The sequence below is a fragment of the Somniosus microcephalus genome, chromosome 11 (genome assembly GCF_052327205.1).
Source record: "Somniosus microcephalus isolate GS21.2 chromosome 11, FLI_Smic_1.0, whole genome shotgun sequence".
Classification (NCBI taxonomy): Eukaryota; Metazoa; Chordata; class Chondrichthyes; order Squaliformes; family Somniosidae; genus Somniosus; species Somniosus microcephalus.
The window spans coordinates 102,864,402-102,890,009 of NC_140997.1; the positions used below are offsets into that span (position 1 = coordinate 102,864,402).

Sequence of the window (25,608 nt, forward strand, 5' to 3'; positions counted from 1 at the left end):
CATATTCCCTCAGTCATGGCCACCGTCCTGCCTGTTCCACCCATTGCCAGGTGGTCTCAGGCCCGGGATGCCCCGCTCCTGGACCCTCATGGGCCAGTTGGAGGAATTCCCTTTGGTGATGCTGCGGCACTACCCACTGCTCCCCCCTGAACAGCATGCCTTCCTTGACAGTGATGGCTGCTGTGCCATATGGGCCCTCTACCTTTTCCCCTTTGTGAGCGCATTCAGGACGGCTCTGAGGATGGGATCCCATACCTGGGCCTGCTTTAGGTCTGGGGCCAAAGCTACCCCCTGTGTGCCTCCCTTGTCCCAGATTGCAGCTACCGAACCTGTTTGGTAGGGATCCCAGAACTCTCCTTCCCTGGCCCCCTGCTTGGCCAATTCATCTACCTTTTGGTTGCCCTCCTGCATGGGCTCTGCCTTTGAATGAGCTTTAACTTTATGGATTTTGACCTTCCCTTCCTCCCCCATGGCTGCCATGATTTTCTCCAGCAGAGGCTTGATTGCCAGGGGTCTCCCGTCAGTGGAGGTGTATCTGCGACAGGACCAGATGGCCAGGTATTCCGTACACGAATTGCATGTGAACATGCTGTCCGAGCAAATCGTGTACGGGGTAGGGAATTTCTCGGGGTGTGTAACCACGTACACTACCGCAGACAGTTCAACTTGCTGGGCGTGCTCAGGGTGCTGGGGAGTTTAATTGCCAGGGCAATGTCCACCCCTGGGTCATAAACTCCACACTCTGTAAATCGCTCGAACTGTCCACATAGATTTCGCGGCCTGTGGGGTGTATCCCAACCCGAAAACCTATGTTGACTTCCCATACCCCTTCCCAGGGCCGTCCCTGGATAAATCATGTTGGCCGCGGGCTTCGGCTCGCAGAGACCTTTCACCCTTAGGTCCATCTGGGAGAGGAGCAGGGTCCAGCGAGCAATGCGGGCACTGCTCACTGTCCCATCTTTAATTCTCCCATCTAGGAGCATCTGGGTGGGCGTGTGATGGGTGAGGAGGGTGATGGGTGAGGTACCTGTGAAGATCAGTGATCTTTTCACAGCCCAGTGAGTGGCGAGGAGGTGCCTCTCACAGTTGGAGTCACCCTTCTCCATATCTGTGAGTATCCTGGAGGAGTAAACCACGGGTCTCAGCTGACCGTGCCTCTCCTGGAGCAGTACTGCACTCAGGCTGTCCCCGCTGGCTGCTGCCTCCAGGAAAAACTCTTTTCCCCCATCAATAGCCCCTAGAGCCGGCGCGGTCTGCAGATCTTGTTTGAGTTTTACGAATGCTGCCTCGCAACCCTCATTCCAAACCCACTCCATTCCCTTGTGTAGGAGTCAGAGCAGAGGGGCTGCTGTGGCTGCGTAATCCTCAATAAAATCTCTGCAGTACCCAGTTAGCCCTAGAAAAGATTTCACTCCTGTGACTGTGTTGGGGGCTGGTAACTCCTGCACTGCTTCCCTTCTAGCTTTGTCGATGGCCCTTTCCCCTGCGCGGACAGTCAGCCCCAGGAATTTTACTTCCTGTTGGCCGATCTGTACCTTCTTCGGGTTTACTTTAAAACCCTCTTGCCTGAGCAGCTCCAGCAGTTCAGCCAGTAGTGGACCGTGTTCCTCTCCTTCATCGGTGAATAGGAGCAGGTCATCCACATACTGTACTAACTGCCGGGGCCGGCTGAAGCCCTTGAAACAATTAGCCATGCATTGGTGAAAAATGCTAGGGCTATTGTGGAAACCCTGAGGTAGGCAGTTCCAGGTGTATTGTTGGCCTTTAAAAGTGAAAGCGAACTTGTACTGGTCCTCTCTCCGTAGATGGATGGACCGAAACCCGTTGGAAATATCCAGCACTGCGAAGGTGGTTGCAGAGGCTGGGATACTTCCAATGAGGTCGGCGACAGCTGCGACCGTGGGTGCACAGGGTGGGTGTTTTGATTGAGTACCCAATAGTCCACTGTGGCCCTCCAGGAGTTGTCCGGTTTTCTAACCGGCCACAGTGGAGAATTTACGTGGGTGGCTATCGGTCTCAATACCCACTGTTTGACCAGAGAGGTCATGGCCATTTCCATGTCTGCCTCCGCCTCCTTGGGGAAATTGTATTGCTTTTGTGGTCAGGTCATGGGGTCCCCACTCACACTAACCTTGACCCCGTTTACCCTCCCACAATCGTGTTTATGAGTGGCAAATGTGGCGAGGTGTGCTCGCACAAATGCCTGGTACTCCATCGGAGTGTTACTGACCATTAGTTCGAGGTCGTAACCCTCCTTTGGTTTTTAATGTGCACAAGGTCCCTCTGCCCTGTTTCTCTGGGATGACTGCCACTTCATTTTCCTTGCATGCTCCCCATAGACAGTGGTTCCTAAGATCCACTAGAATCCTGTGGGCTATGATAAAATCAGCCCCCAGGATCCCCTTCCGTTCCTGCTCCCATTTCATTAAAACACAGGTCCACTTGGTGTGGAGTGCTCCTAAATAAATGGACAGCGGGATGGAGAACGAGCCAGCCTGCTCATTACCTGTGAACCCCACTAAGCTGTATGGGACCCCTTTAGACAGAGGCGAGGCGGTGGGGTTAGATGAATAGACAATGGTGCTCGATGCTCCCGTGTCTAACAGATAGGTCCCTTTCACCTTTTCTACCTCCATCATAACAAGCGGTCTCTTCCATGCATCATACTCAAGGGGACACAGGTAGACAGGCTGCGCTGGTTCCAGTCATAGGTCTGGGTTGGGTGGAGCAGTTGGGGTTAAAACTCCAGTGGCTGTGGCTACCTTCCCTGGGCCATTTAATAAAACTCGGAGCGCAGCCACTATTGAATCAAGCGTGGGGGGAGAGGTCGGTGTTTCAGTTTCTGGGGCAGGAGCTGGGGAGTTCTTTCCTATGTTATCCTTCCACGGATTCCTACAGTCCCTTCTCCAATGCCCACTCTTCCCGCACCTAAAGCAGTTACGCTTCGTATCAGAAGGGTTACCCCCTTCCTGGTGCCATTCTTTCTTACTCTGGCTAGGTTTCATCTCACGAACCTTTCCTTTTGGTGGGTGTTCTTCTACCCCTCTACCGTTACAGTAAGCCAGGGTCAGTTGTCTGACCACTGTCTCCTCGGTGACCTGGGGGCCTTTTGGGTCAAACCACATCTCAGCCTTGGCTCTGATCCATGGCAAGCTGTTTGCCACTAGGCTTCGAGGCCAGTGGGCCAGCTCGCCCTGATTCAGGTGAGCCCATTTGCGATCCCCATTGCAGGCACTCCTGTACACAGACCACAGTCGGTCTGTGAAAGCCTGTGGGGTCTCCCCTGCTAACTGTGTTGTCTTCTCCACCCGGGAGAAAGGACTACCATCGTTCATACCCATGGCCTCCAGAACTTGCTCCCGGATGGCAGCGTACCCCCCTTGCCCTTTCTTGCTCTCCGCAGAGAGGGACTGGTACAACTTGCCATCCAGAGAAAAAAGGAGCATTTTGGCCATCTCGGAGTCATCACACTCGTTGATGCCTGCTGCCTGTTCCACTTCCATGAACTGGACCGAGGGGTCTCCCTTTTGGGTGAGTTTGTTCAGGTGGCTTATCATAGCCCTTAGCTGTTGGGTACCATGGGGAACCACGAATTGGCTTTCCAGGTGTCCCTGACCCCCACCACCGCCGGGTGGGCCAAACTTTTGCTGCCAGGCCGGGCACATCGGCCCCAGCCCCGACGTCTCCTGCATTGGTTCGCCCACCTCTCCCTGCTGCCAAACCGAATTAAAACCCGATGCCACAGGTGGTGGTGGTGTGCACTCCCTGCCAACCTCACAAATCGTTCGTCCCTCCTGCTGCCCAACCGGGTTGTTCCCCGGCGCCACAGGTGACATCTGAACAGTTTCCCCTTCTACTTTCAGGTCCACCCGTGCCGCACCCGGGCTTATTAGGCACACCATGCCTATTGCCCTGGACAGAGCAAGGTTCAAACTATCGATCTGCTTCTGACAGGGGCCGTGATCTCCCGCTTCAAAACCCCTAGTGCTCGCTATCTTATAAGCTGCCTGTATGTCTCTGAACATCTCCTCCTGCTCTTTTATTTGCTACTAGCTGAAGTGCCCGGTGGTGCCGAGGGTCTTTTGAGGGCATGTTGTTGTTGGAAGAGAGAGAGAGAGCGACTGGGGGGAAGAGAGAGCGACTGGGGGGAAGAGAGGGAGCGACTGGGGGGAAGAGAGGGAGCGACTGGGGGGAAGAGAGAGAGAGACTGGGAGGAAGAGAGAGAGCGACTGGGGGGAAGAGAGAGAGCGAGAGACTGGGGGGAAGAGAGAGAGCGACTGGGGGGAAGAGAGAGCGACTGGGGGGAAGAGAGAGAGCGACTGGGGGGAAGAGGGAGGCGGGGGTGGAAAGGAGGAGGGGGGAGGAAAGGGGGAGGAAAGGGGGAGGGGAGAGGGGGAGGGGAGGGGGAGGAAAGGGGGGGAGTGGGGAGGGGAGGAAAGGGGGTGGGGGAGGGGAGGGGGGAGGGGAGGGGGGAGGAAAGGGGATGGGGAGGAAAGGGGGAGGGGGGGAGGAAACGGGGAGGGGGGAGGAAAGGGGGAGGGGGAGGAAAGGGGGAGGGGGGAGGAAAGGGGGAGGGGGGAGGAAAGGGGGAGGAAAGGGGGAGGGGGAAGAAGGGGGAGGGGGGAAGAAGGGGGAGGGGGAATAAGGGGGAGGGGGAATAAGGGGAGGGGGGAATAAGGGGAAGGGGGGAAGGAGGGGGGAAGAAGGGGGGGAAGAAGGGGGAGGGGGAAGAAGGGGGAAGGGGGAGGAAGGGGGGGAAGAAGGGGGAGGGCGGAAGAAGGGGGGGAGGGGGAGGGGGGAAGAAGGGGGAGGGGGGAAGAAGGGGGAGGGGGAGGGGGAAGAAGGGGGAGGGGAAGAAGGGGGAGGGGGAAGAAGGGGGAGGGGGAAGAAGGGGGAGGGGGAAGAAGGGGGAGGGGGAAGAAAGGGGAGGGGGAAGAAGGGGGAGGGGGGAAGAAGGGGGAGGGGGGAAGAAGGGGGAGGAGGGGGGAGGGGGAGGAGGGGGAGGGGGGAAGAAGGGGGAGGGGGAAGAAGGGGGGGAAGGAGGGGGGAGGGGGGAAGGAGGGGGAGGGGGAAGGAGGGGGAGGAGCGGGGAGGGGGAAGAAGGGGGAGGAGTGGGGAGGGGGGAAGAAGGGGGAGGAGGGGGGAGGGGGGAAGAAGGGGGAGGGGGTAGGAGGGGAGGAGTGGGGAGGGGGTAGAAGGGGGAGGGGAAGAAGGGGAGGGGGGAGGGGGGAAGGAGGGGGAGGAGGGGGAGGGGGGAAGAAGGGGGAGAAGGAGGGGGAGGGAAGAAGGGGGAGGAGGGGAGGAGGGGGGAAGAAGGGGGAGGAGGGAAGAAGAGGGAGGGCGAAGAAGGGGAGGGGGAGGGGGAAGAAGGGGGAGGAGGGGGGCGGGGGGAAGAAGGGGGAGGGGGGAAGAAGGGGAGGGGGAGGGGGAAGAAGGGGGATGGGGAAGATGGGGGAGGGGGGAAGGAGGGGGAGGGGGGGAGGGGAGCGCCCCGTCAGCCCGAGCCCCGCCCCCTGTCAGCCCGAGCCCCGCCCCCCCATCCCCCCGAGCCCCGCCCCCCGATCCGAGGCCCGATCTCCTGAGCCCCGCCCTCCCGAGGCCCGATCTCCCGAGCCCCGCCCCCCGATCTCCCGAGCCCCCCCCCCCGATCTCCCGAGGCTCGACCCCCCCCCGATCTCCTGAGGCTTGATCTCCCGAGCCCCGCCCCCCCCAGCCCCGATCTGCCGAACCCCGATCTCCCAGGCCCCGCCCCCCGCCTGAGCCGGCTTCAAGAGCAGAGAGAGAGACGCCGCCGCGCAACCTACCGCGTGAGGCCCGGCCGGACTCAAGTCGCGCGTGCTGACTCGTGCCCCACCCGCCTTTACTAAGATGGCGGCGATGGCGACGCTCGGCTCCGGCCCGCCCCCTCCAGCCTTCACAAAGATGCCGGCGATCGCAAGCCGCTTGTTGAGCGCGACAGGAGGTGCCTAGCTCGGGCGTGGCTGGGCAACAGAGGCCCAGGCTTACAGGCCTGGAAAAATGGTGAAAGGAGGAAAATTCTAGATGTTAGAGAAAAGATTTACAAATTAAATAACTTTTTTAAAAAACAATTTGTGTTTTAAAAGCAACTTTTTTTTTGCTGGAAATGTAGATTTGAAAAGAAACACGCAGAAAGTGGGAAAAAGAAATGAACAGTTTGGAATCAAGATGGCGGCCACTCACCTTGGTTCAGAATGATAATGCCCGCCCACACAACCGTCAGGTCACTGAACTGTAGGATTGGTCAATCATCATGTCACTCAACTGTAGGATGGCCCGCCCGCACACACAATGAACCCGTCCCCACTCGATGCAAATGAGCGGAATTTTAAACGTTTTTTGGATACCGTCGGCACAATTTTTGTCCGACCGTCGGCACAATTTTTGTCCGAGCAAAAAGTAAATACATCTACAAGAGTCCCCTAATGATGAACTTTCTTTTGATATAACATATGTGTAGGTACGCTCTATAACTTTTGATTGTATAGCCGGACAGAGAGACAGACAGAGAGACAGACAGAGAGACAGACAGAGAGACATATCCTTTTATATATATAGATTTGCTAGTATTCCTGTCTGTTCCTATGCTTTTCCATTATCTGCATCTTTTCCTAATTTTGGGCATTTAATTCCTCTAATAATCCTTCCCCTGCTAGAGCCCTTGCTTCAAACAGCTGAGCTGATCCCCACAGCTCTTCTGTTAGTGCCTCAATGCGCTTATCTAAAAGCTGGACCTTTCGCTGGGAGCAGACCAACCATATGGCCTTCTCCACTGACTTTTTATGATCTTTGCTCTCAGTCCATTTGGCTGCAGCAGCGCGCAACAGACTGAGCACCCATTTCTTGGTGATATTCACCTTCTCAAATACGTAAGAGGAAATCCTCTCTTCCATCTTTGTTCTCTCCTCACAAACAGTGTTTACTGCATCACATCCCTTTTACCAAGGTCCTGCCGTGGTCGCCATTATGTAGGGGGCAGTGTGTGGGGTCAGCTTCACCTCTGACTTATGAGCAGTTCTAATCGCTCCCACTCCCTTGGTTCTAGACCTTGGACTTATTTGGGGGTTGTGATAAAAGTGCAGCAGACAACTGATTTTTGGTGCAAGAACTTTGATTTTCATTTGAGAAAGAAAATACAACACAATAATAACACTCTAATAAAATGGGGAAACCCTTCAACATACATGAGGGAAAAATTACAGGAGACAAATCTCTCACCCCTCCCAATCCCACCTTATTAGCTAAGTTAGGCTCTGAAGGACTAGGGATAATGCTCACCAAAATGACTCCTTGACAGTTGAGCTGGTTCGCGATTTCGGGGTTCGCTAGATGTGTCGGTTGGGGCCTGCCATACCCCGGACGTGGTAGAGAACTTCACCTGCATATCTGGTCAGTCTTCACGAGTCCGCTGATGCGGTAGGGTGCGCATTGGATCTATCAGGTGAGTACTCAATTTTCTTTGGTTAGAAATAGGGCCTAGAGTCTTTTTGAATAAAATCTTACCTAGGGGTAAGTCAGGATAGTTTGTAGAGTGGAAAAGACTTGTGAATCTTCGGTTTCTTCCGAGTTGGTTTTGCGTTGGTCGCGGTGGCCCAATATTACCCGGTTGGCTGTGGGTAATATTTGGTTATAACAACAGAAAATGCTGGATGTAATGAAATCTGTTTGTCTTGATCCTGTATTTGTTTTGCACTCATGTATATTACCCTCCCCCACTGTGTATAGTTTCACTTCCTCTTTCCCGACTAACCTGGGAGGTTCCAGGTCTTGGCTCTTGGCTCCGCCCCTGGCTTCTCTTACATAAAGATCCCAGGATCTGTATGACTCATTCCTGTGAACCAGTCGGCGTGTTGAGATGTTAGCTCTGATCTTAGTGATTAAAAGCCAACTTGTTTAAGTCTATAACGTCTAGTTTTGTGGTTATTGAAGGCCCATCAATTTTAATCACTAATGGATCGACTCCTAAAACCAGAGCGTCTGGACTTGGATCCACATTCTGCTGAAGCATCAAATCAATTTGGACACTGGCTCAAATGCTTCGAACTCTTCGCGGGGGCCTCATCCGCTAGCGAGGTAGATAAACTGAGTCTACTGACTACTCGCGTAAGTCATCGGATTTATTCGTTCATCCGGGACGCCACCTCTTACACGGAGGCCATCACTATCCTGAAGGCCCAATACCAGAGGCCGGTAAACGAAGTGTACGCCAGACATCTGCTGGCTACACGCAGGCAGCGACCAGAGGAATCAATGGACAATTTCTTACAGGGCCTAAAGGACCTGGCCCGGGACTGTAACTGCAAGGCCGTGACGGCCAACGCGTACTCTGACGAATTGGTCCGCGATTCCTTCATCACGGGCCTCAAATTGAATTATATCCGGCAGAGACTGCTGGAGAAGGAGGTCCTGGACTTAAAAAAGGCAGTGGCCACTGCGCGATCGCTGGACATGGCCCAGAGAAACTGACTCTTATTCTTCCGGCCATGCGGCCCTCACCACCTCGTGCGCGCCGAGGGGGCCGCCATCTTGGAATCAGCCATCTTCCCCATCCAGGTCTCAGACCAGCTCTACGCCGCCGGAGTCCCCACACAGAAGTTCACCCAGGAGTCCTACTACAGCGGCAATGTCTGGAGGCCCGAAATGCTACTTCTGCGGCCAGGCCAAGCACCCCAGACAACGATGCCCAGCGAAGGACGCTACATGCTTCAAATGTAAGAAAAAGGGGCATTTTAGCAAAGTCTGCAGGGGGAATCCGATTTCCAACTCCGTCACCGCCTCGTGCGTGCTGTGCAGGCCGCCATCTTGGGATCCGCCATCTTTTCCCGAATCAACGGCCGCCCAGGGCCCAACAGTAGCTTCGATCACGGTGGATCAATCCAGGCCACACCCGTTGACAAAATCCATGATGGACATACAGGTAAACGGGAATTTAACGAAATGCTTAATTGACTGTGGGAGTACCGAGAGTTTTATCCACCCTAGCCTGGTACGGCGGCACTCATTAACGGTAACCCCTGCACGGAGCAGAATTGCTATGGCTGCTAAGCCCCACACTTCGGACATTTTGGGCTACTGTGTGGTAACATTGACTGTAAAAGGCACGGACTACAAGGATTTTAAACTCCTCGTGATGCCAGAACTCTGTGTTAATGTAATCTTGGGCCTGGACTTCCAGTGCCACCACGAAAGTGTCACGCTAGCATATGGCGGGTCCCAGCTGCCACTCACAGTCTGTGTTCTATCAACCTTAAAAATCAGCCCGCCCTCTTTATTCGCTAATCTCGCTCTGAACTGTAGGCCCATAGCGACCAAAAGTAGACGGTACAGTCTGGAAGACAGACACTTTATCAAGGCGGAAGTGGACAGACTCCTGCGGGAAGGCATTATTGAATGCAGTACCAGCCCGTGGCGTGCCCAAGTAGTCATAGTTAAAAATAGCGAAAAGAAATGGATGGTAATTGACTACAGCCAGACTGTTAATATTTATACCCAGCTGGACGCCTACCCTTTACCCCCCATATCAGAAATGGTCAACCAGATTGCGCAATACCGAGTCTTCTCGACTATCGACCTCAAATCCGCGTATCACCAGCTCCCCATTAGAACGGAGGACCGCCCATACACCGCCTTCGAGGCGAACGGGCACCTCTACCATTTTCTCAGAGTGCCCTTCGGGGTAACAAATGGGGTCTCGGTCTTCCAACGTGAGATGGACCGCATGGTTGACGAGAATAAACTACAAGCTACCTACCCCTATCTGGACAATGTCACTATCTGTGGGCACAACCAGCAAGACCACGATCTAAATCTTGCGAGATTTTTAAAAACTGCCCTAAAGCTGAATCTAACCTACAACGAAGACAAATGTGTCTTCAACACAACCCGTCTCTGTATCCTCGGCTGTGTGGTGGAAGATGGGGTAATTGGACCGGACCCTGACCGATTACGCCCCCTAAAGGAACTGCCCCTGCCACACAATCCCAAAGCTTTAAAAAGGTGCCTGGGATTTTTTTCGTATTATGCCCAATGGGTGCCCAATTACTCTGATAAGGCCCGACCCCTCATTAAATCGATGTCCTTCCCACTATCAGCTGAAGCTCGGGAGGCTTTCACCAGTATTAAACAGGACATTGAAAGGGCTGCAGTGTGTGCAGTGGACGAATGCATTCCCTTTCAAGTCGAAAGCAATGCGTCAGACTTTGCCTTAGCTGCGACCCTCAATCAGGCTGGGAGACCTGTGGCCTTCTTCTCCCGAACCCTTCAGGGACCTGAAATCAGGCACTCTTCTGTCGAGAAGGAGGCACAGGCTATAGTGGAGGCAGTGCGGCACTGGAGACACTACCTAGCCGGCAAACGTTTCACCCTGCTCACCGACCAGCGGTCGGTGGCTTTCATGTTTAATAACAAACAAAGGGGGAAAATCAAGAATGACAAAATACTCAGGTGGAGGATCGAACTATCCACGTTCGACTATGATATTATGTACAGGCCGGGAGCCCTTAATGAACCCCCAGATGCCCTATCGCGGGGAATGTGTGCCAGCATTCATACGGACAAATTACAGGGTCTCCACAACGACCTCTGTCACCCAGGGGTCACCCGACTATACCATTTTATAAAGTCCCGCAATCTGCCCCACTCCATCGAGGAGGTCAGGGCAATGACCAGAGCCTGCCGCATCTGTGCGGAATGCAAGCCTCGTTTCTACAGGCCTGACCGTGCACACCTTATCAAAGCCACACGGCCATTCGAGTGCCTAAGTCTGGACTTCAAGGGACCCCCTTCCCTCTGCTGACCATAACGTATACTTCCTCAATATCATTGATGAATATTCCCGCTTCCCCTTCGCCATTCCCTGCCCAGACATGACCAGTGCCACGGTCATCAAGTGTCTCTGTAATCTATTCTGCATGTTTGGCATGCCGAACTACATACACAGCGATAGGGGGACGTCATTCATGAGTGACGAGCTGCGCCAGTTCTTGCTCTCGAAGGGGATAGCCACCAGTAGAACCACTAGCTACAACCCCCGGGGTAATGGGCAAGTGGAAAGGGAGAATGCTACTGTTTGGAAGGCTGTCACGTTAGCCTTAAAGTCAAAAGGCCTTCCGACCTCCCGCTGGCAGGAAGTCCTCCCAGACGTGCTCCACTCCATAAGGTCTCTGTTATGTACTGCCACTAACGCTACCCCTCACGAAAAGATGTTCGTTTTCCCCCGGAAATCCACCTCGGGCATATCTCTACCCGCGTGGATGACATCTCCGGGGACAGTACTATTGCGGAAGCATGTGAGAGGCCATAAAACAGACCCCCTTGTGGAAAAGGTACAGCTCCTCCATGCAAACCCTCAGTACGCCTATATCGAATACTCTGACGGGCGAGAGGACACTGTTTCCATAAAAGACCTCGCTCCCTCGGGGAGCGGAGAGAACGATGGGAGACTACCCGATGAAGACCTACACTACAAAGAGACAGGACGTCCAGAGGTATCAATACCCAACTTTAACCTGGAGGACACTGCAGATAACCTGGAAGACACTGCGGAGGCCCGGACAGCGGAGGAACCAGAATCCACTCCCCTAGAGGCACCCAACTGGCTTTGCGCCGATCACTGAGAACTGCAAAACCTCCTGACAGACTCACTTATACCAACTTTTAAGAAACATCACCCCGATGGACTAAATCTATAGAAGGGGTGAATGTAATGAAATCTGTTTGTCTTGATCCTGTATTTGTTTTGCACTCATGTATATTACCCTCCCCCACTGTGTATAGTTTCACTTCCTCTTTCCCGACTAACCTGGGAGGTTCCAGGTCTTGGCTCTTGGCTCCGCCCCTGACTTCTCTTACATAAAGATCCCAGGATCTGTATGACTCATTCCTGTGAACCAGTCGGCGTGTTGAGATGTTAGCTCTGATCTTAGTGATTAAAAGCCAACTTGTTTAAGTCTATAACTTCTAGTTTTGTGGTTATTGAAGGCCCATCACTGGAAAAACTCAGCAGGTCAGGCAACATCTGTGGAGAGAAATTAGAGTCAACGTTTTGGGTCAAAACCCTTTATCAAGCCTAAAGAGGCACAGGGAATGAAATAGATTAATGACTCTAATTTCTCTCCACGGATGTTGCCTGGCCTGCTGAGTGTTTCCAGCATTTTCTGTTGTTATTTCGGATTTCCAGCATCTGCAGTATTTTGCTATCGTACCGGTAATATTCGGTTGGTCGTTTCGTGGGGCCCTTGGTGCCACGAGGTGTCCGATGGTGTGTTATTTCTTCGAGAGAGAGAGAGAACTGCTTCGAGATGCTTGCTCCTTGGTCTTGATGTTGCTCGATGATGGCTCTCCTTGAACTTGGAACTGTTGCTGTTTCCTGTGAGATGATACTGTACCGAACTCCTTCGACTCCGCCTTGCTGAACTTGAACTGTTTAACTGTTGAACAGGCCCTCAATTATACTAATTGAGGCCTGCTAATCTACATGCCAAATCTGTTCAGGTTTATTGTTAGATTTTGACAGGCTATTAAGTTGTGTAAATTGTTTAAGCGGTTTCGGGATGGCTTCCTGAGTTGTTGAAGTAGCTTAAAAATGTGAGTAGTTGTTTCGGGATGGTTTTCCTGAGCTGTTGAGTTCTTATCTAATTGTCGTGAATTGTCCTCAAGCTTTGAGTTTCCTGTGGGGCCTGAGATTCTTTGTAGGTTGGTGCAACGATTTGTTTTATGCATGAATTTGATGGGTTCTGTGAGGCTGTTCTTCCGTGGGTTTTATTGTTAGCATGTAAATTTCTTGATAGGGGCTGAGTGACGTTTTCAGTTCCCCCAGATTGTCTCAAATACTCAAACTGTCTACTGCAGAGGTAGATCCCATTTCTTTGTTGCAGCCTTTTCCCGAACATGTCCTTTTAAAATGCCAAGTCTGTTTCTGACCTTGGATTTCCTTGTTAGGCCCAACACGCCCTTTTTATCACTCCTGAAGTTTTTTAGCAAGGGTCCAAAGTCATTTTTAATAGGGTTTTCTTTTGTTTTGGGGGATGTTAATTTTGAGAATCTTACAAGTTCAACAATTTCAGATCATAACCTCGGCCCCATTACATTTTTATATATTTTTTATCCACACCTTTGTTTTGTGCCCTTCCCCCTTTTTTATCTCCCACATGGCAGCTGTCTCTCATTCTGCCAGCGCATTTCACATCTGCATCCATTTAATAAACATCTAGAGCCATCTTTTGTCTCTTTGCTAGTCCTATCACCATCTCGTCTCATCTTGAATACCTCTTAATGTCTCTTCACTTCTATTTTGTTCTTTCATCCCCATTTCCCAGCCCCCAAACTGGCCTTTTAATCTGTTTCATTTCCTGTGTTTTCTCTCAGTCCTGACGAAGGGTTTCGACCTGAAACATTGGCTCTATTTCTCTCTCCACGGATGTTGCCTGGCCTGCTGAGTTTTTCCAGCATTTTCTGTTGTTATTTGTGATATGTATTCCTGGCATTGTTGCCGAGGGGCACACGGAATTTTCACCCTCTTTTGTTAGAGCTAATGATTTTCACCATTGAGAAGCACGATAGTAAACGTGCACTCAAAACCCCGGTGGGTAACGACGTCCGCCTTGTGCTCAGAGCAAAAGGTGCTGCGTGTAATTAACGTTCAGTCGGCAGCTTGTGATACTTCCCCCTGGCTGTGCTGTACTCAAGGGCAAGGAGGGCAAACGCTGACGTAGTGTGCCTGTCGTACAATGCACAGAACACACAGCTCCAACTCCACCTCTTGTGGGAAAAAAAGTATGAAAACAGTTGTACTGCCAACACTGACCTACCCTGATTTGGCTTGCAACAGAAAGACTTGCTGCAAGTTTATTAACTCTGCCACTGCCAGACCTGTTAACATTTAGAGTGCTTCTCATCTGTTCCTGTGCCACAGTGAAGACCACTCCAAACAGTGGCAGCATCACAAGATTGAGACTGGGTCAGCCGTGGCGCAGTGGGCAGCACTCTCGCCTCTGAGTCAGAAGATTGTGGGTTCATAGTCCCACTCCAGGGACTTGAGCACATAATCTAGGCTGACACACCCAATGCAGTACCTAGAGAGTGCTGCACTGTCGGAGGTGCCGTCTTTTGGATGCAACGTTAATCCGAGGCTCTGTCTGCCCTCTCAGGTGGATGTAAAAGATCACACCGCCCTATTTCGAAGAATAGCAGGAGAGTTCTCCCCAGTGTCCCGGCCGATATTCATCCCTCATTCAAAATCATTAAACAGATTATCTGGTCAGCATCACATTGCTGTTTGTGGGAGCTTGCTCTGGGCAAACTGGCTGCCCCTTTTCCTACATTACAACAGCGACTACACTTCAAAAAGTACTTAACTGGCTGTGAAGCACTTTGAGACCTCCTGAGGCCATAAAAGGCGTTATAGAAATGCAAGTCTTTCTTCCTTACCAGCAGCACAAGATGGAGATTGAGCCCAAACTTCAAAATAAGTGACATAATGGAATGAAAAAAAGAGTTGATAGTAGTTTCTTTTCAAATGAGGTATGGGGTTGAGCTATGGGAGCTTAATCCCAGTGCCACTGTAGATGCCATACATTAGAAGTGAGTGAATTAAATAACAAACTGCGAAAGAGCCATGAATTTTGTACAGCACAAATTGCAGCAGCTGTTCGCACTTAAGAGCTACCACAGCTATCTGATGAGGCATGTTTCTTCATGGTATGATTCTGCCTCTGTACAACCTGTAGCTGCCAGAAGTGATGTGTCTTCAACAGAGAAGCAGATTTCAACTCAAAGCGCCTTGCACACAATGACCTAGGCTTGCCATCTGTGATTGGACATATTCCTGGAGGTTTGTCACATGACATCCTACCTCCAATCGCCCCCCACCACACTCCCGCCATTGGTTGCCCAACACATCCATCCGCCTGCCCACGGCCAATTGGAAAGCAAAATCTTATCATTACGCCACTGGATGATTCTTGACTTGTCAGGCAGCCTTTTCCTCCCATCTCCAATAATTTTCTAACTAATAATCAAAAAAGTGTTCAAAGAAAAGGATTAAAAAAAAATTCCCCAATGATTTTTCTCTTGGGTTGCCGCAGCAGTGTCCTAAAGATTAATCTTTCATTCCTGGAGACTCCAGGGCAATCCTGGAGGATTGGCGACTGTACAACGACCTGACTGTAATGATCATTTCTATTTTAGCTTAAAGATGAAAACATATACCCTCTTGCAAACAAAAACTACTATGCATCTTAACGTAATGACTGAATGATTGACTATTAACTTCTGTGAAGTTAAATCCCATGTACTGTGCCATATCCAGGTACAGAAAGAAAACAAAGTAATTACATACAGTTCAAAGCAGAAGGAAAATTAAGGGGAGTACATGTTCAAAGTACACATAAAAATTATATGGGCATATTCGCCTCCATTTTCAAGTAGACAAGAATATAAAGTGGGGGAACACCCACTTTAAAATTAGCACGGCTAGGAAAACATGTTCCATATATATCAACACAAAAATATTCGTACCGACTGGCTACATGAGATTTGGATCAAGGCCATTTGGCCCAATTGATCTTATCCTTGCAGAATATCAACTCCACCATAATCCCATTACAGCATTCAGCTGTTCCTTAAATGAGTTGTGTCTCAGCCACCCTACTTGGCTACCTATTCCAGATGGTGATCACTGTGTGTAGAAACAGTACCTGTTTTCCTGTCCTAAACATACCTCACACAATCCTGAATCTATGCCTTCATGTCCTGGTGCCTTAGTGTGTTTGTAAGAATTGACCCAGGTTAACTTTCTCTACCCTATTCAAAAGTATCTTAAATGCCTCAAGAAAGTTCCCTGTTTTCAAGGCTGCATGTTTCGCCAATAATGTCTAACCCCCCCCCCCCACCACAGGCCGGTTCAAAGTTCTACTCCCATTAAAATAAATTGATCTGCTCCAAGGCATGGGTAACATCTTACCATCAGTGACAACATTAGAGTAGCTTACATGGAATGTACAGCACAGAAACAGGCCATTCGGCCCAACTGGTCCCTGCCAGTGTTTATGCTCCACACAAGCCTCCTCCCACCCTCTTCATCTCACCCTATCAGCATATCCTTCTATTCCTTTCTCTCTCATATGCTTTTCTAGCTTTCCCTTAAATGAATCTATACTATTCGCCTCAACCACTCCCTGTGGTAGGGAGTTCCACATTCTCACCACTTTCTGGGTAAAGAGTTTCTCCTGAACTCTTCAATGGATTTATTATTGGGAATTTTACTTTACAATTTTTCTTAAAACAGAAAACGGTTATTAATTTTAGAATTTTTTTGGGGGGTACGTTAAACATAAAGGGGGATCCACCTGATCGCCTGCTGTAACTTCTGCAGAAGCCCGGAACAATGGCGGCTCCCCAGGTTTCCGCTGATTTTCCATCGGAGTGAGGATGGGGAGAAATCCTGGGGGGATTCAATCCCAAAGTACTTTGCTTAGACCTCTCCTACAAAGTAGCAGAAATATCCACACACATTCAAACTAAATGAATATATATTTCTATCTAAAGTTTTTGAAAAGTAGACATGCAATGTACCCAGTCAGAAGGTTGTGGGTTCAAGTCCCACTCCTGAGATTTGAACATGAAATCTAGGCTGACACTCCCAATGCTGCACTGTTGGAGGTGCTGTCTTTCAGATGAGACATTAAACCGAGGCCCAGTCTGCCCTCTCAGGTGGGCGTAAAAGATCCTATGGCACTATTTCGAAGAAGAGCAGGGGAGTTCTCCCTGGTGTCCTGGCCAATATTTATCCCTCAACCAACATCAATAAAAACAGGATTATCTGGTCATTATCACATTGTTGTTTGAGGGAGCTTGCTCTGCACAAATTGGCTGCCATGTTTCCCACATTACAACAGTGATTACATTTCAAAAAGTACTTCATTGGCTGTAAAGCACTTTGGGACGTCCCAAGGTCATGAAAGGCGCTGTATAAATGCAAGTCTTTATTTTCTTTGTGATCACATTTCATAGTTATTGAAGATTAAAATGACAATTTCAAAAGAAACTCTCCCACTGTCTTGTGGACTTTATCCAGTGTCAGAGCCATGCCACCACGGTGATCTGGGGTTCAATACTCTGTCGACGTTAAGTTAGCCCATTTTAGCTAGAACCGCACTACGGAGCTTAAAATCAGCACTCCATAGAGGGGTGACATCAACCACACCGGATAGCTATCGTGTAACCCATAGCTATAGGGTGCACGTGCAAATGTTAGGCAAGGACAGAATTGGGCTTTGCTGTGATGCAGCATACAGTCTAATAGCCCATTGCGATTTTCCTCCGTCAAGGCCTACCCACAAATAATGACCATCTGGGTGAGGTGCCCAAGGGTGCCATGGGAATGCTGCCCAGCAGGGATGTACTGGAACGGCAGAGAACAAGCAGGGTAAATTTAACTTTTAGGGTTCCTGATGCTTGGAAATATTTGAAAAAATATTGACTATTTTCTATCAGATCAAATCTCATAAAAAATAAAGGATTCGATACTGTTCGAATTGTACCATCATGCAATTATAAATTATTTTCTGCAGTTTTAATGCAACTAAAAGCAGATTTAGCCCAAAGAAGCAATGATTAGTATAGGATTTTGCTCTGCAGAGTTAAAGTATCATATTTCATAAACAGAAATCATTGTTGGACCTTACAACTGGTTGAAACAAATGCAGTTCAAAGTTCATCAGAGATAAATGGTAAAACATGCAACAATTATTAACTACTACTTGTGGTGCTGCTGGGTTACAGTGCCCTGGGCACCAACAGCCTCCAATACCTCATCAAAGTTTAATTAAAAAAGAATAATTCTCGGGGTATGGGCGTCACTGGCAAGGCTGGCATTTATTGCCCCACCCTCGTTGCCCTGAGAAGGCGATGGTGGACCTCCTTCTTGATATGACTCGGTGGCTCGCTCGGCCACTTCAGAGGACAGTTAAGAGTCAACCATGTTGGTGCGGGACTGGAGTCACATATAGGCCAGACGGCAGGTTTCACTTCCTTAAAAGACACTAGTGAACCAGTTGTTTTTTTTTACAACAATCCGACAGCTTCAAGGTCGCTTTTATCAGTCTTCTATTTCCAGATCTTTTAAAACTGAATTCAAATTCTCAAACTGCCCTGGTGGGATTTAAACTCACATTCTCTGGATTACTAGTCCATTAACATGATCACTACACTACTGTCTCCACATTCTGTGTGTGTCAACCACACCAGGGAATAGTGCCATGCTGTTTAACTGGGGGGGGGGGGGAGGGGGGAGAACGGGGAGTTCGACCCTGCCCTTTATCTGTGTCACAATCATGCAATTTCCAAAGTGGGAGGATGAGTAGCAGTCTGGAGCAGGAGTCCAGGTCGATTCTCCCCTCAAAAAACCAGGAACGGAGGCAGATTGCCACAACCTCACTATTGCTGCAGCTGAAATTGTGAGCTTAGCACAGACGGGGTGGTGGCGGGATTGAAGTTGGGGCCTTCCTGCTCTGTATGGCTCAGTACCAGGCAGTGCTGTTGCCGGTTAAGCCATCAGAAGAATTTATCCCAGTTGTGTGCAGGGATAAATTCTAGAGCACAGCCCAAAGAGAGGGCATCATGGAAGTTCTCATTAATCAATGACCAACATATTATATATTTAAAAAAATCACATTACTAACTAGTAGACGTTACTTTCTTGAGTATATTCAGGAGTTTAATTATTGTTGTGACCACATATTTTAAAATAAAACTGGTTTTCGTGTAGAGCTTGCTGTCCATATTATTATAGTGTTCAACGCAACAGATACTCTTGACCATTTCACACAGTCACACGTGAAATAAAAGTAAGAAAATACTTTTCTTTTTAAAAAAATGAAAAGCGTAAAATGTCATATTACTGACAGGCAACAAACAAAAATGACATTTTCAGACTGTACAGGACCAGAAATAACTTACTTTCCTGCTTTTTTGTATCATTTATTAATGCAAAATAATTTTACTTGAAATGCTTTAAATTAGAAAGTGGGGGGGGGGGGGAAGAGAAGGAAAATGTTGAACCAAAAAGACTTCTGGGGAATCATTTTTTTTGCACCAATGCAATTTTCTGAACAGTTTGGGTTAAAGATCATATTCTTCCAGTAAAGTAAATCAACAATATGCTGCAAAGTCATACCTGCAGTTTCCTAAATGCAATAAAATATACAAGTAGTCCAACTGAATAATAAAACATTAAAAAGAGTACAATAGAAGCAAGCTTAATATACACCCAATGGTGCGATGATAAACTCTTAACATCCGTCTTCCAGGCTCCCCCACCCCACCCCCCTGAAGAAACTGTGTAGTTCATAAAAACAACACTGTGCAAGGTCGTTCCACAGTCTTGTGGATAAGCTCTGGAAAAGAAAGTACCGGCGGGGGCTACTCGGATGGTCCGTGCCTCTCATTTGTTTAAGTCCCTCTGAGGCCTATTAATAAACAGCACCATTTTAAAAGTTCTTCATTATATATCCTCCATTCACTTGGAACCGTGTCCTTTCAGCAGCATTTCAGGCATTCTTCCCACTCGCTCAAATGCCTTTTTATTTTTTTGTTTTTTTTATATGTATATATTAAAAAAAACAAGATGCCTCCCATCAGTTCGCCGAGCAGTCCCATTCCACACTGTTCCTCTTTATTGCCTCAGAGTTAATCAGTTTTTTTGTCCTTTTTCAATTTGCTGGGAAAACAGTTTGGTTGAGGGCAAAGGGAAATAACAGTCAAAAAAAAGCACCTTTGGCATATAGGTTTTTGGCATGCAACGAAAGAGATTTATGTCCATGCCCTCCATTGCAAGTCGTTGTGTAGCTTATTTTCACCTCACATCTGCAAGAGAAGAAATATTAAAAATTAATGACAAATCCACCACTGTATTTCCATTAAACGACAAGCCACCAAAACTTTTTATAACACAGTCTAGTGTGCATCGTGGTCTACTGCAGGCAAATCCACATTTGAGTGTCAAACACCTGTGCTGCTGATTTTTGGCAAGTCACTCACCCAAGCCTTGTAGTAAAAGAATTCTGTGACTGCAGACATACAATGAGGTAACAACAGATCATGCTGTGCACTTCAACCACTTGTATAAGAAAAAATATATAATTAGTTAACTTCTTTAGTATAAAATCAAACTTCTGTAAATGTTGAAGGATTGCACAGCTAGACGGTGTTTGGATTGTGTGCATTTAGATATGAAGATTAAGGTAACGCTAGCGTGTAACTGTTACCCCTCCATCTAATTCTCTAATCCCCCACCGCCACTCCCTCTCCCAAAGGGGTGTTTCATGCTGGCACAGTAACTCATCAAAGGGGTCTTTATTCAGCTGACCCCAATTCTGTCCCCACCCAATGTCTGAATGTGTATTTTGCAGCAGGAGCCTCTGCATAGTGATCAGGAGACAGAATCCTGCCGGGTTCCCCCTCCCCCTTGCTGAGTGGCACCAAGAGAAGTTGTAGCATCGCCATTATCACCCCCGCCAAGACCCGCTCATGCAGCACAGACCGGGGTTAACTTGGCGGGGGGGGGGGGGGTGCGGGGGGGAGAATACAAGAATATAGTGAGGTGCAGCTTAATGCCAGTGACATTTATTGGGGTAAAAAGGTGATTGGTGACAATCAGAAATAACACGATACCGATGGCTCTGGGCTCCAATAAGTTAACGTTCTGGGAAGTGATTGTCCTTTTAACCAATGTCCCTTGTTCAGTGATGCGATTGGTGGAGGGGAAACTGCAGCACTACAGTGCACAGAGACTAGATTTATTTTAAAATAGAAAGATTTACAGAGCAGCTAATTATCAGGTTCAGCACTAACTGGCACTTGGTAATCAGCACCTCAACAACTGAACATTCCACTCAACCCACAGTCGTCACTTCTGCACATGGATCACTCAGCATCTCCCCCAGTGGGTAAAGGCACTTAGACTAGAACCTGCGCTGAATTTAGTCAGGGTAGCAAGGGCATTACAACTGGCCCCAATGCTCCTGGGCGCGAGAGAGAGGCAAAGGAGCCCAGGTTCCCACTCGTGACTGCTATCCAGTGCCCCCGTTACAAAGAGTAAGTCAATGAGAACAGATTCAAGCTTGGCTATGTTTCCCTCCAGCACTTATTGCTTGAATTTACATGTTGGGCAAGGTGGAACCATATATACGCACATCAGAAGTCGGGGGGGGGTGGTGGAGAAACCCTACTTACCGAGTCAAAATGAGTTTATGAACAAACATTATTGTAACACTATAAAAATCCATTGCATTTGTCATCTCACACAAAATCAATTTGCACAGGACAAGTCATTGAAATTTACACAAGAAATCAAGCATTCAAGGATCAGCGATAGTGCAGGAAAAGGGAAGGATTGTGCAGACGCATGCCCTTCAGATCAGTGAAGGAAAGGAGAAGCAGTGATGGTGTGAAACATCCAGCAGTGAGCAGCTTCAGGGACAGGTATCTTCCCAGGGGCAGAATCAGTCAAGCCAATCAAAAATCATTTCTACCCACTCTCAAGGTGAGATGTGCTAGGATCTGGAATGTGATTGTGTTAAATATAGCGTCTGATTATTAATTTTCTCTTATGATGAATGCTGGCCAATATTGGTTACCTAGCACAGCGAGTCCTACCTGAATGGGTCCCAGAGCTTTTATGTTGGCAACACTTCCTTGTCAGGTACCAGTATTAACTTTTTACGCTTCCGCTTTTTTATTTTTTCACTATTTCTTCCTTTAAAGCGCTTTGGGCTGGTGAAAGGCCCTAAGAAAATGCACTTGTGTTGGAATTTATACAGATAGCGGCAAGTACTGGAGCTGTTTCTAGCCAATAACTGATCACAATCTTACTAAATCAACAGTAACAACAGAGAATGCTGGAAACACTCAGCAGGTCAGGCAGCATCTGTGGAGAGAGAAACAGAGTTAACATTTCAGGTCTGTGACCCTTTGTCAGAACTGGAAAAAGTTAGAGGTGTAACAGGTTTTAAGCAGGGGCAGGGGCAGGGGAAGGGGGGAAAGAACAAAAGGGAAGGTCTGTGATAGGGTGGAAGACAGGAGAGATTAAATGTTGCAAAAGGGGATGGCAGAAATGTTAACACTGTTTCTCGCTCCACAGACGCTGCCTGACCTGCTGAGTATTTCCAGCATTCTCTGTTGTTATTTCAGATTTCCAGCATCTGCAGTATTTTGCTCTTGCATTACTAAATCAGCAACTCTATAATACTTCACTGACCACCAATAAACAGGGTTACCACCTTTTTGTTAAGTCCAAAACCGATGAAGGGGCAGGAGGTTTGAGTGACTCTTCCCTCCAATAAGAGAATTCAGAACAAGGGAGTTAGACAGTAATTCGGAGTTGCTTAATTCAAATTACGAAAGATCAATTTTTTAAATAAGTTTCTCACTTTCCTGTTTTATGTACATTGTTCAACTAAAATTACGAGATAATTCCATTTTCTTTTAAGCTCAAATACGACTTTGAATTATCAGGAGTAGACCGTAGTCTTAGACCTTGAACTGAGCTGGTTAAAAGCAAATCCACAACAAGAGTTGGGAGAACGTGGAATACACTGACCCAGAGGTCATCGGTGCAGCATCACATGGGAATAAGGGTTTTAAAGTAAATGGAGAGAAAGCAGGAAACTGGGATTAAAGAGATGGGGATATGGCTAACAAAGGTCTCGACTGGTCGAAGGGCCGACTCCTGCCCCCACATCAGCTTCTGTGGGTGATGAGGAACCTAGTGCTTCAAACATTAACATGTTCATATAAACCTTCCTATTTCAACAAAGGCATCGATCCCATTTACTTTAGCCTCCATTAAAATCTTGGACAGAGGGCTTTCCTACAAACATGTTAACGATTGCTATTGATATCGTACGGCATGATTTCAACCCCAAGATGTTTGCTTTTTACACGCACCTTCGCTAAGATTACCAAAACAGAAAAAATATATATCCCCATGTTTTAAAAATCAAGACCTGGTGTCTGGTTTACAATTTAGAAATTGCAGGGCAACTGTTAAAAACTAGGCGATCTGGTCCTAAATCAATCAGTGGTGGCAACCCTAGCAGTAAGTAATTTGAAACGTTAGAATATGTATATATAGCACCTGTGACTGCTGAAGGAACTGCAAGTGATCTTTTAATACTGTCAGATGGTCTTTTTAAAAACACAAAAATAAAATTTAATAATGCTAAACACAGATAAACTGAAGCATTTTAGACGCAGTGAAATACCTTCATGTTCTTTGTACTCTGAATTAGATTGTAGTAATGTGCACGAACATTCCAGGTGTTCCTCTAACCTCACTATAACCTCCTTTAATCTTGGTTTGCGCCTTATATACTCCACTTTTGCCACCTGTAAGTCAACAGAAAGTAGGTTAACAGTCGTATCTTGTAGTTGCTGCTCCATATACTGAAAATAACCTCACGTCATTGGGAATTAGACAGATTTATATCATTCATGGTTATGAATTCATCATTTCCAAAGTAATAATTTTTAATCTAAATTGACACTGTGTGCAATGCACAATATATGTAAAAACAAAACAAAATTGTGTAGCATTTCCATGGGTATCCAGTGGGGAGATAAATACAACATTGGATTAAGGGTTGTCAAGAACAAATCGCTAAGGAGGTGGTACTCGGTAAGATAATGGGACTAAAGGCGGATAAATCCCCTGGACCTGATGGCTTACATCCTAGGGTCTTGAGAGAAGTAGCGGTAGGGATTGTGGATGCATTGTGGTAATTTTCCAAAACTCCCTGGATTCAGGAAAGGTCCCAGCAGATTGGAAAACTGCTAATGTAATGCCCTTATTTAAAAAGGGAGGCAGACAAAAGGCTGGAAACTATATACCAGTTAGCCTAACATCTGTGGTTGGTAAAATGTTGGGAGTCCACTATTAAGGAAGCAGTAACAGGACATTTGGATAAGCATAATTTAATCGGACAGAGTCAGCATGGTTTTACAAAGGGGAAGTCGTGTTTGACAAATTTGCTCGAATTCTTTGAGGACGTAACAGGGTGGATAAAGGGGAATCAGTGGGTGTGGTGTATTTGGACTTCCAAAAGGCATTTGACAAGGTGCCACACAAAAGATTACTGCACAAGATAAAAAATCACAGGATTGGGGGCAATGTATTGGCATGGGTGGAGGATTGGCTATCTAACAGAAAACAGAGAGTTGGGATAAATGGTTCATTCTCTGGTTGGCAATCAGTAACTGGTGGTGTTCCGCAGGGGTCGGTGCTGGGACCCCAACTCTTTACAATCTATATTAACGATTTGGAGGAAGGGACCGAGTGCAGCGTATCCAAGTTTGCAGACGATACAAAGATAGGAGGGAAAGCAGTGAGTGAGGAGGACATAAAAAACCTGCAAAAGGACATAGACAGGCTAAGTGAGTGGGCAAAAATTTGGCAGATGGAATATAACGTTGGAAAGTGTGAGGTTATGCATTTTGGCAGGAAAAAATCAAAGAGCAAGTTATTATCTAAATGGAGAGAAACTGCAAAGTGTTACAGTACAAAGGGATCTGGGGGTCCTGGTGCATGAAACACAGAAGGTTAGTATGCAGGTACAGCAGGTGATCAGGAAGGCCAATGGAATCTTGGCTTTTATTGCAAGAGGGATGGAGTATAAAAGCAGGGAAGTCTTAATGCTGTTATACAGGGTACAGGTGAGGCCACACCTGGAATACTGCGTAGAGTTTTGGTTTCCATATTTAAGAAAAGATATACTTGCTCTCGAGGCAGTTCAGAGAAGGTTCACTCGGTTGATTCCGGAGATGAGGGGGTTGACTTATGAGGAAAGGTTGAGTAGGTTGGGCCTCTACTCATTGGAATTCAGAAGAATGAGAGGCGATCTTATCGAAACATATAAGATTGTGAGGGGGCTTGATCGGGTGGATGCGGTGAGGATGTTTCCACTGATGGGTGAGACTAGAACTAGGGGGCATAATCTTAGAATACTTTCAAAACTGAGATGAGGAGAAACTTCTTCACTCAGAGGGTAGTAAATCTATGGAATTTACTACCTCAGAGAGTTGTGGAAGCTGTGACATTAAATAAATTTAAAATGGAGATAGACAGTTTCCTAGCTGATAAGGGAATAAGGGGTTACGGGGAGAGGGCAGGGAAGTGGACGTGAGTCTAAGTTAGGATCAGCCATGATCCTATTGAATGGCGGAGCAGGCCCGAGGGGCCGTATGGCCTACTCCTGCTCCTACTACTTCTTATGACTTGTCTCCAGTGAGAAGCACCCACTTTAATGCAATCTGAGGGACAAACTCCCTTTGGTAGTGCACCATACTTTCGGCATTGTTTGAATGCAGTCATTGACCTCTTTAGTGCACAAAGCAACGTATTATACCAGTGTTAGGGATTCAAACAGGTTTAACTTTACAATCCACAGCATTGTTGAAAAGGTTTGTTTCAATCTTTGCCTGAATTGAGTGTAGGCTCTAAGCAGAGGATAGCATTCAAACGTTAACCAGTGCGCTATAGGAAGACATCAGGGGCTAGATTTTCAGTATAGACAGTTTTGGGGCGCTAAGCTTAGC

General features: G+C 47.9%; 1 protein-coding gene and 1 long non-coding RNA gene across 4 annotated transcripts in view; one reads left to right on the top strand and one right to left on the bottom strand.

The window, feature by feature from the left end:
- The window catches only part of LOC147110804 (uncharacterized), an 83,442-nt gene that overhangs the window by 42,368 nt on the left and 15,466 nt on the right, over positions 1-25,608 (top strand). The window lies entirely within an intron of this gene.
- The window catches only part of LOC147110805 (platelet-derived growth factor subunit A-like), an 86,201-nt gene continuing 75,879 nt past the window's right edge, over positions 15,287-25,608 (bottom strand). For 2 of the 3 annotated variants that reach the window (XM_086001140.1, XM_086001138.1), the window contains 3 exons: positions 23,280-23,403; positions 21,673-21,802; positions 15,287-19,881 (listed from right to left, as the gene is read on the bottom strand). In XM_086001140.1, coding sequence (XP_085857266.1) covers positions 21,693-21,802; positions 23,280-23,403 — 234 coding nt within the window. In that variant the 3' untranslated portion in view covers positions 15,287-19,881; positions 21,673-21,692. The remainder of the gene's footprint in view (positions 19,882-21,672; positions 21,803-23,279; positions 23,404-25,608) is intronic. The other variant, XM_086001139.1, reaches the window with a different exon arrangement.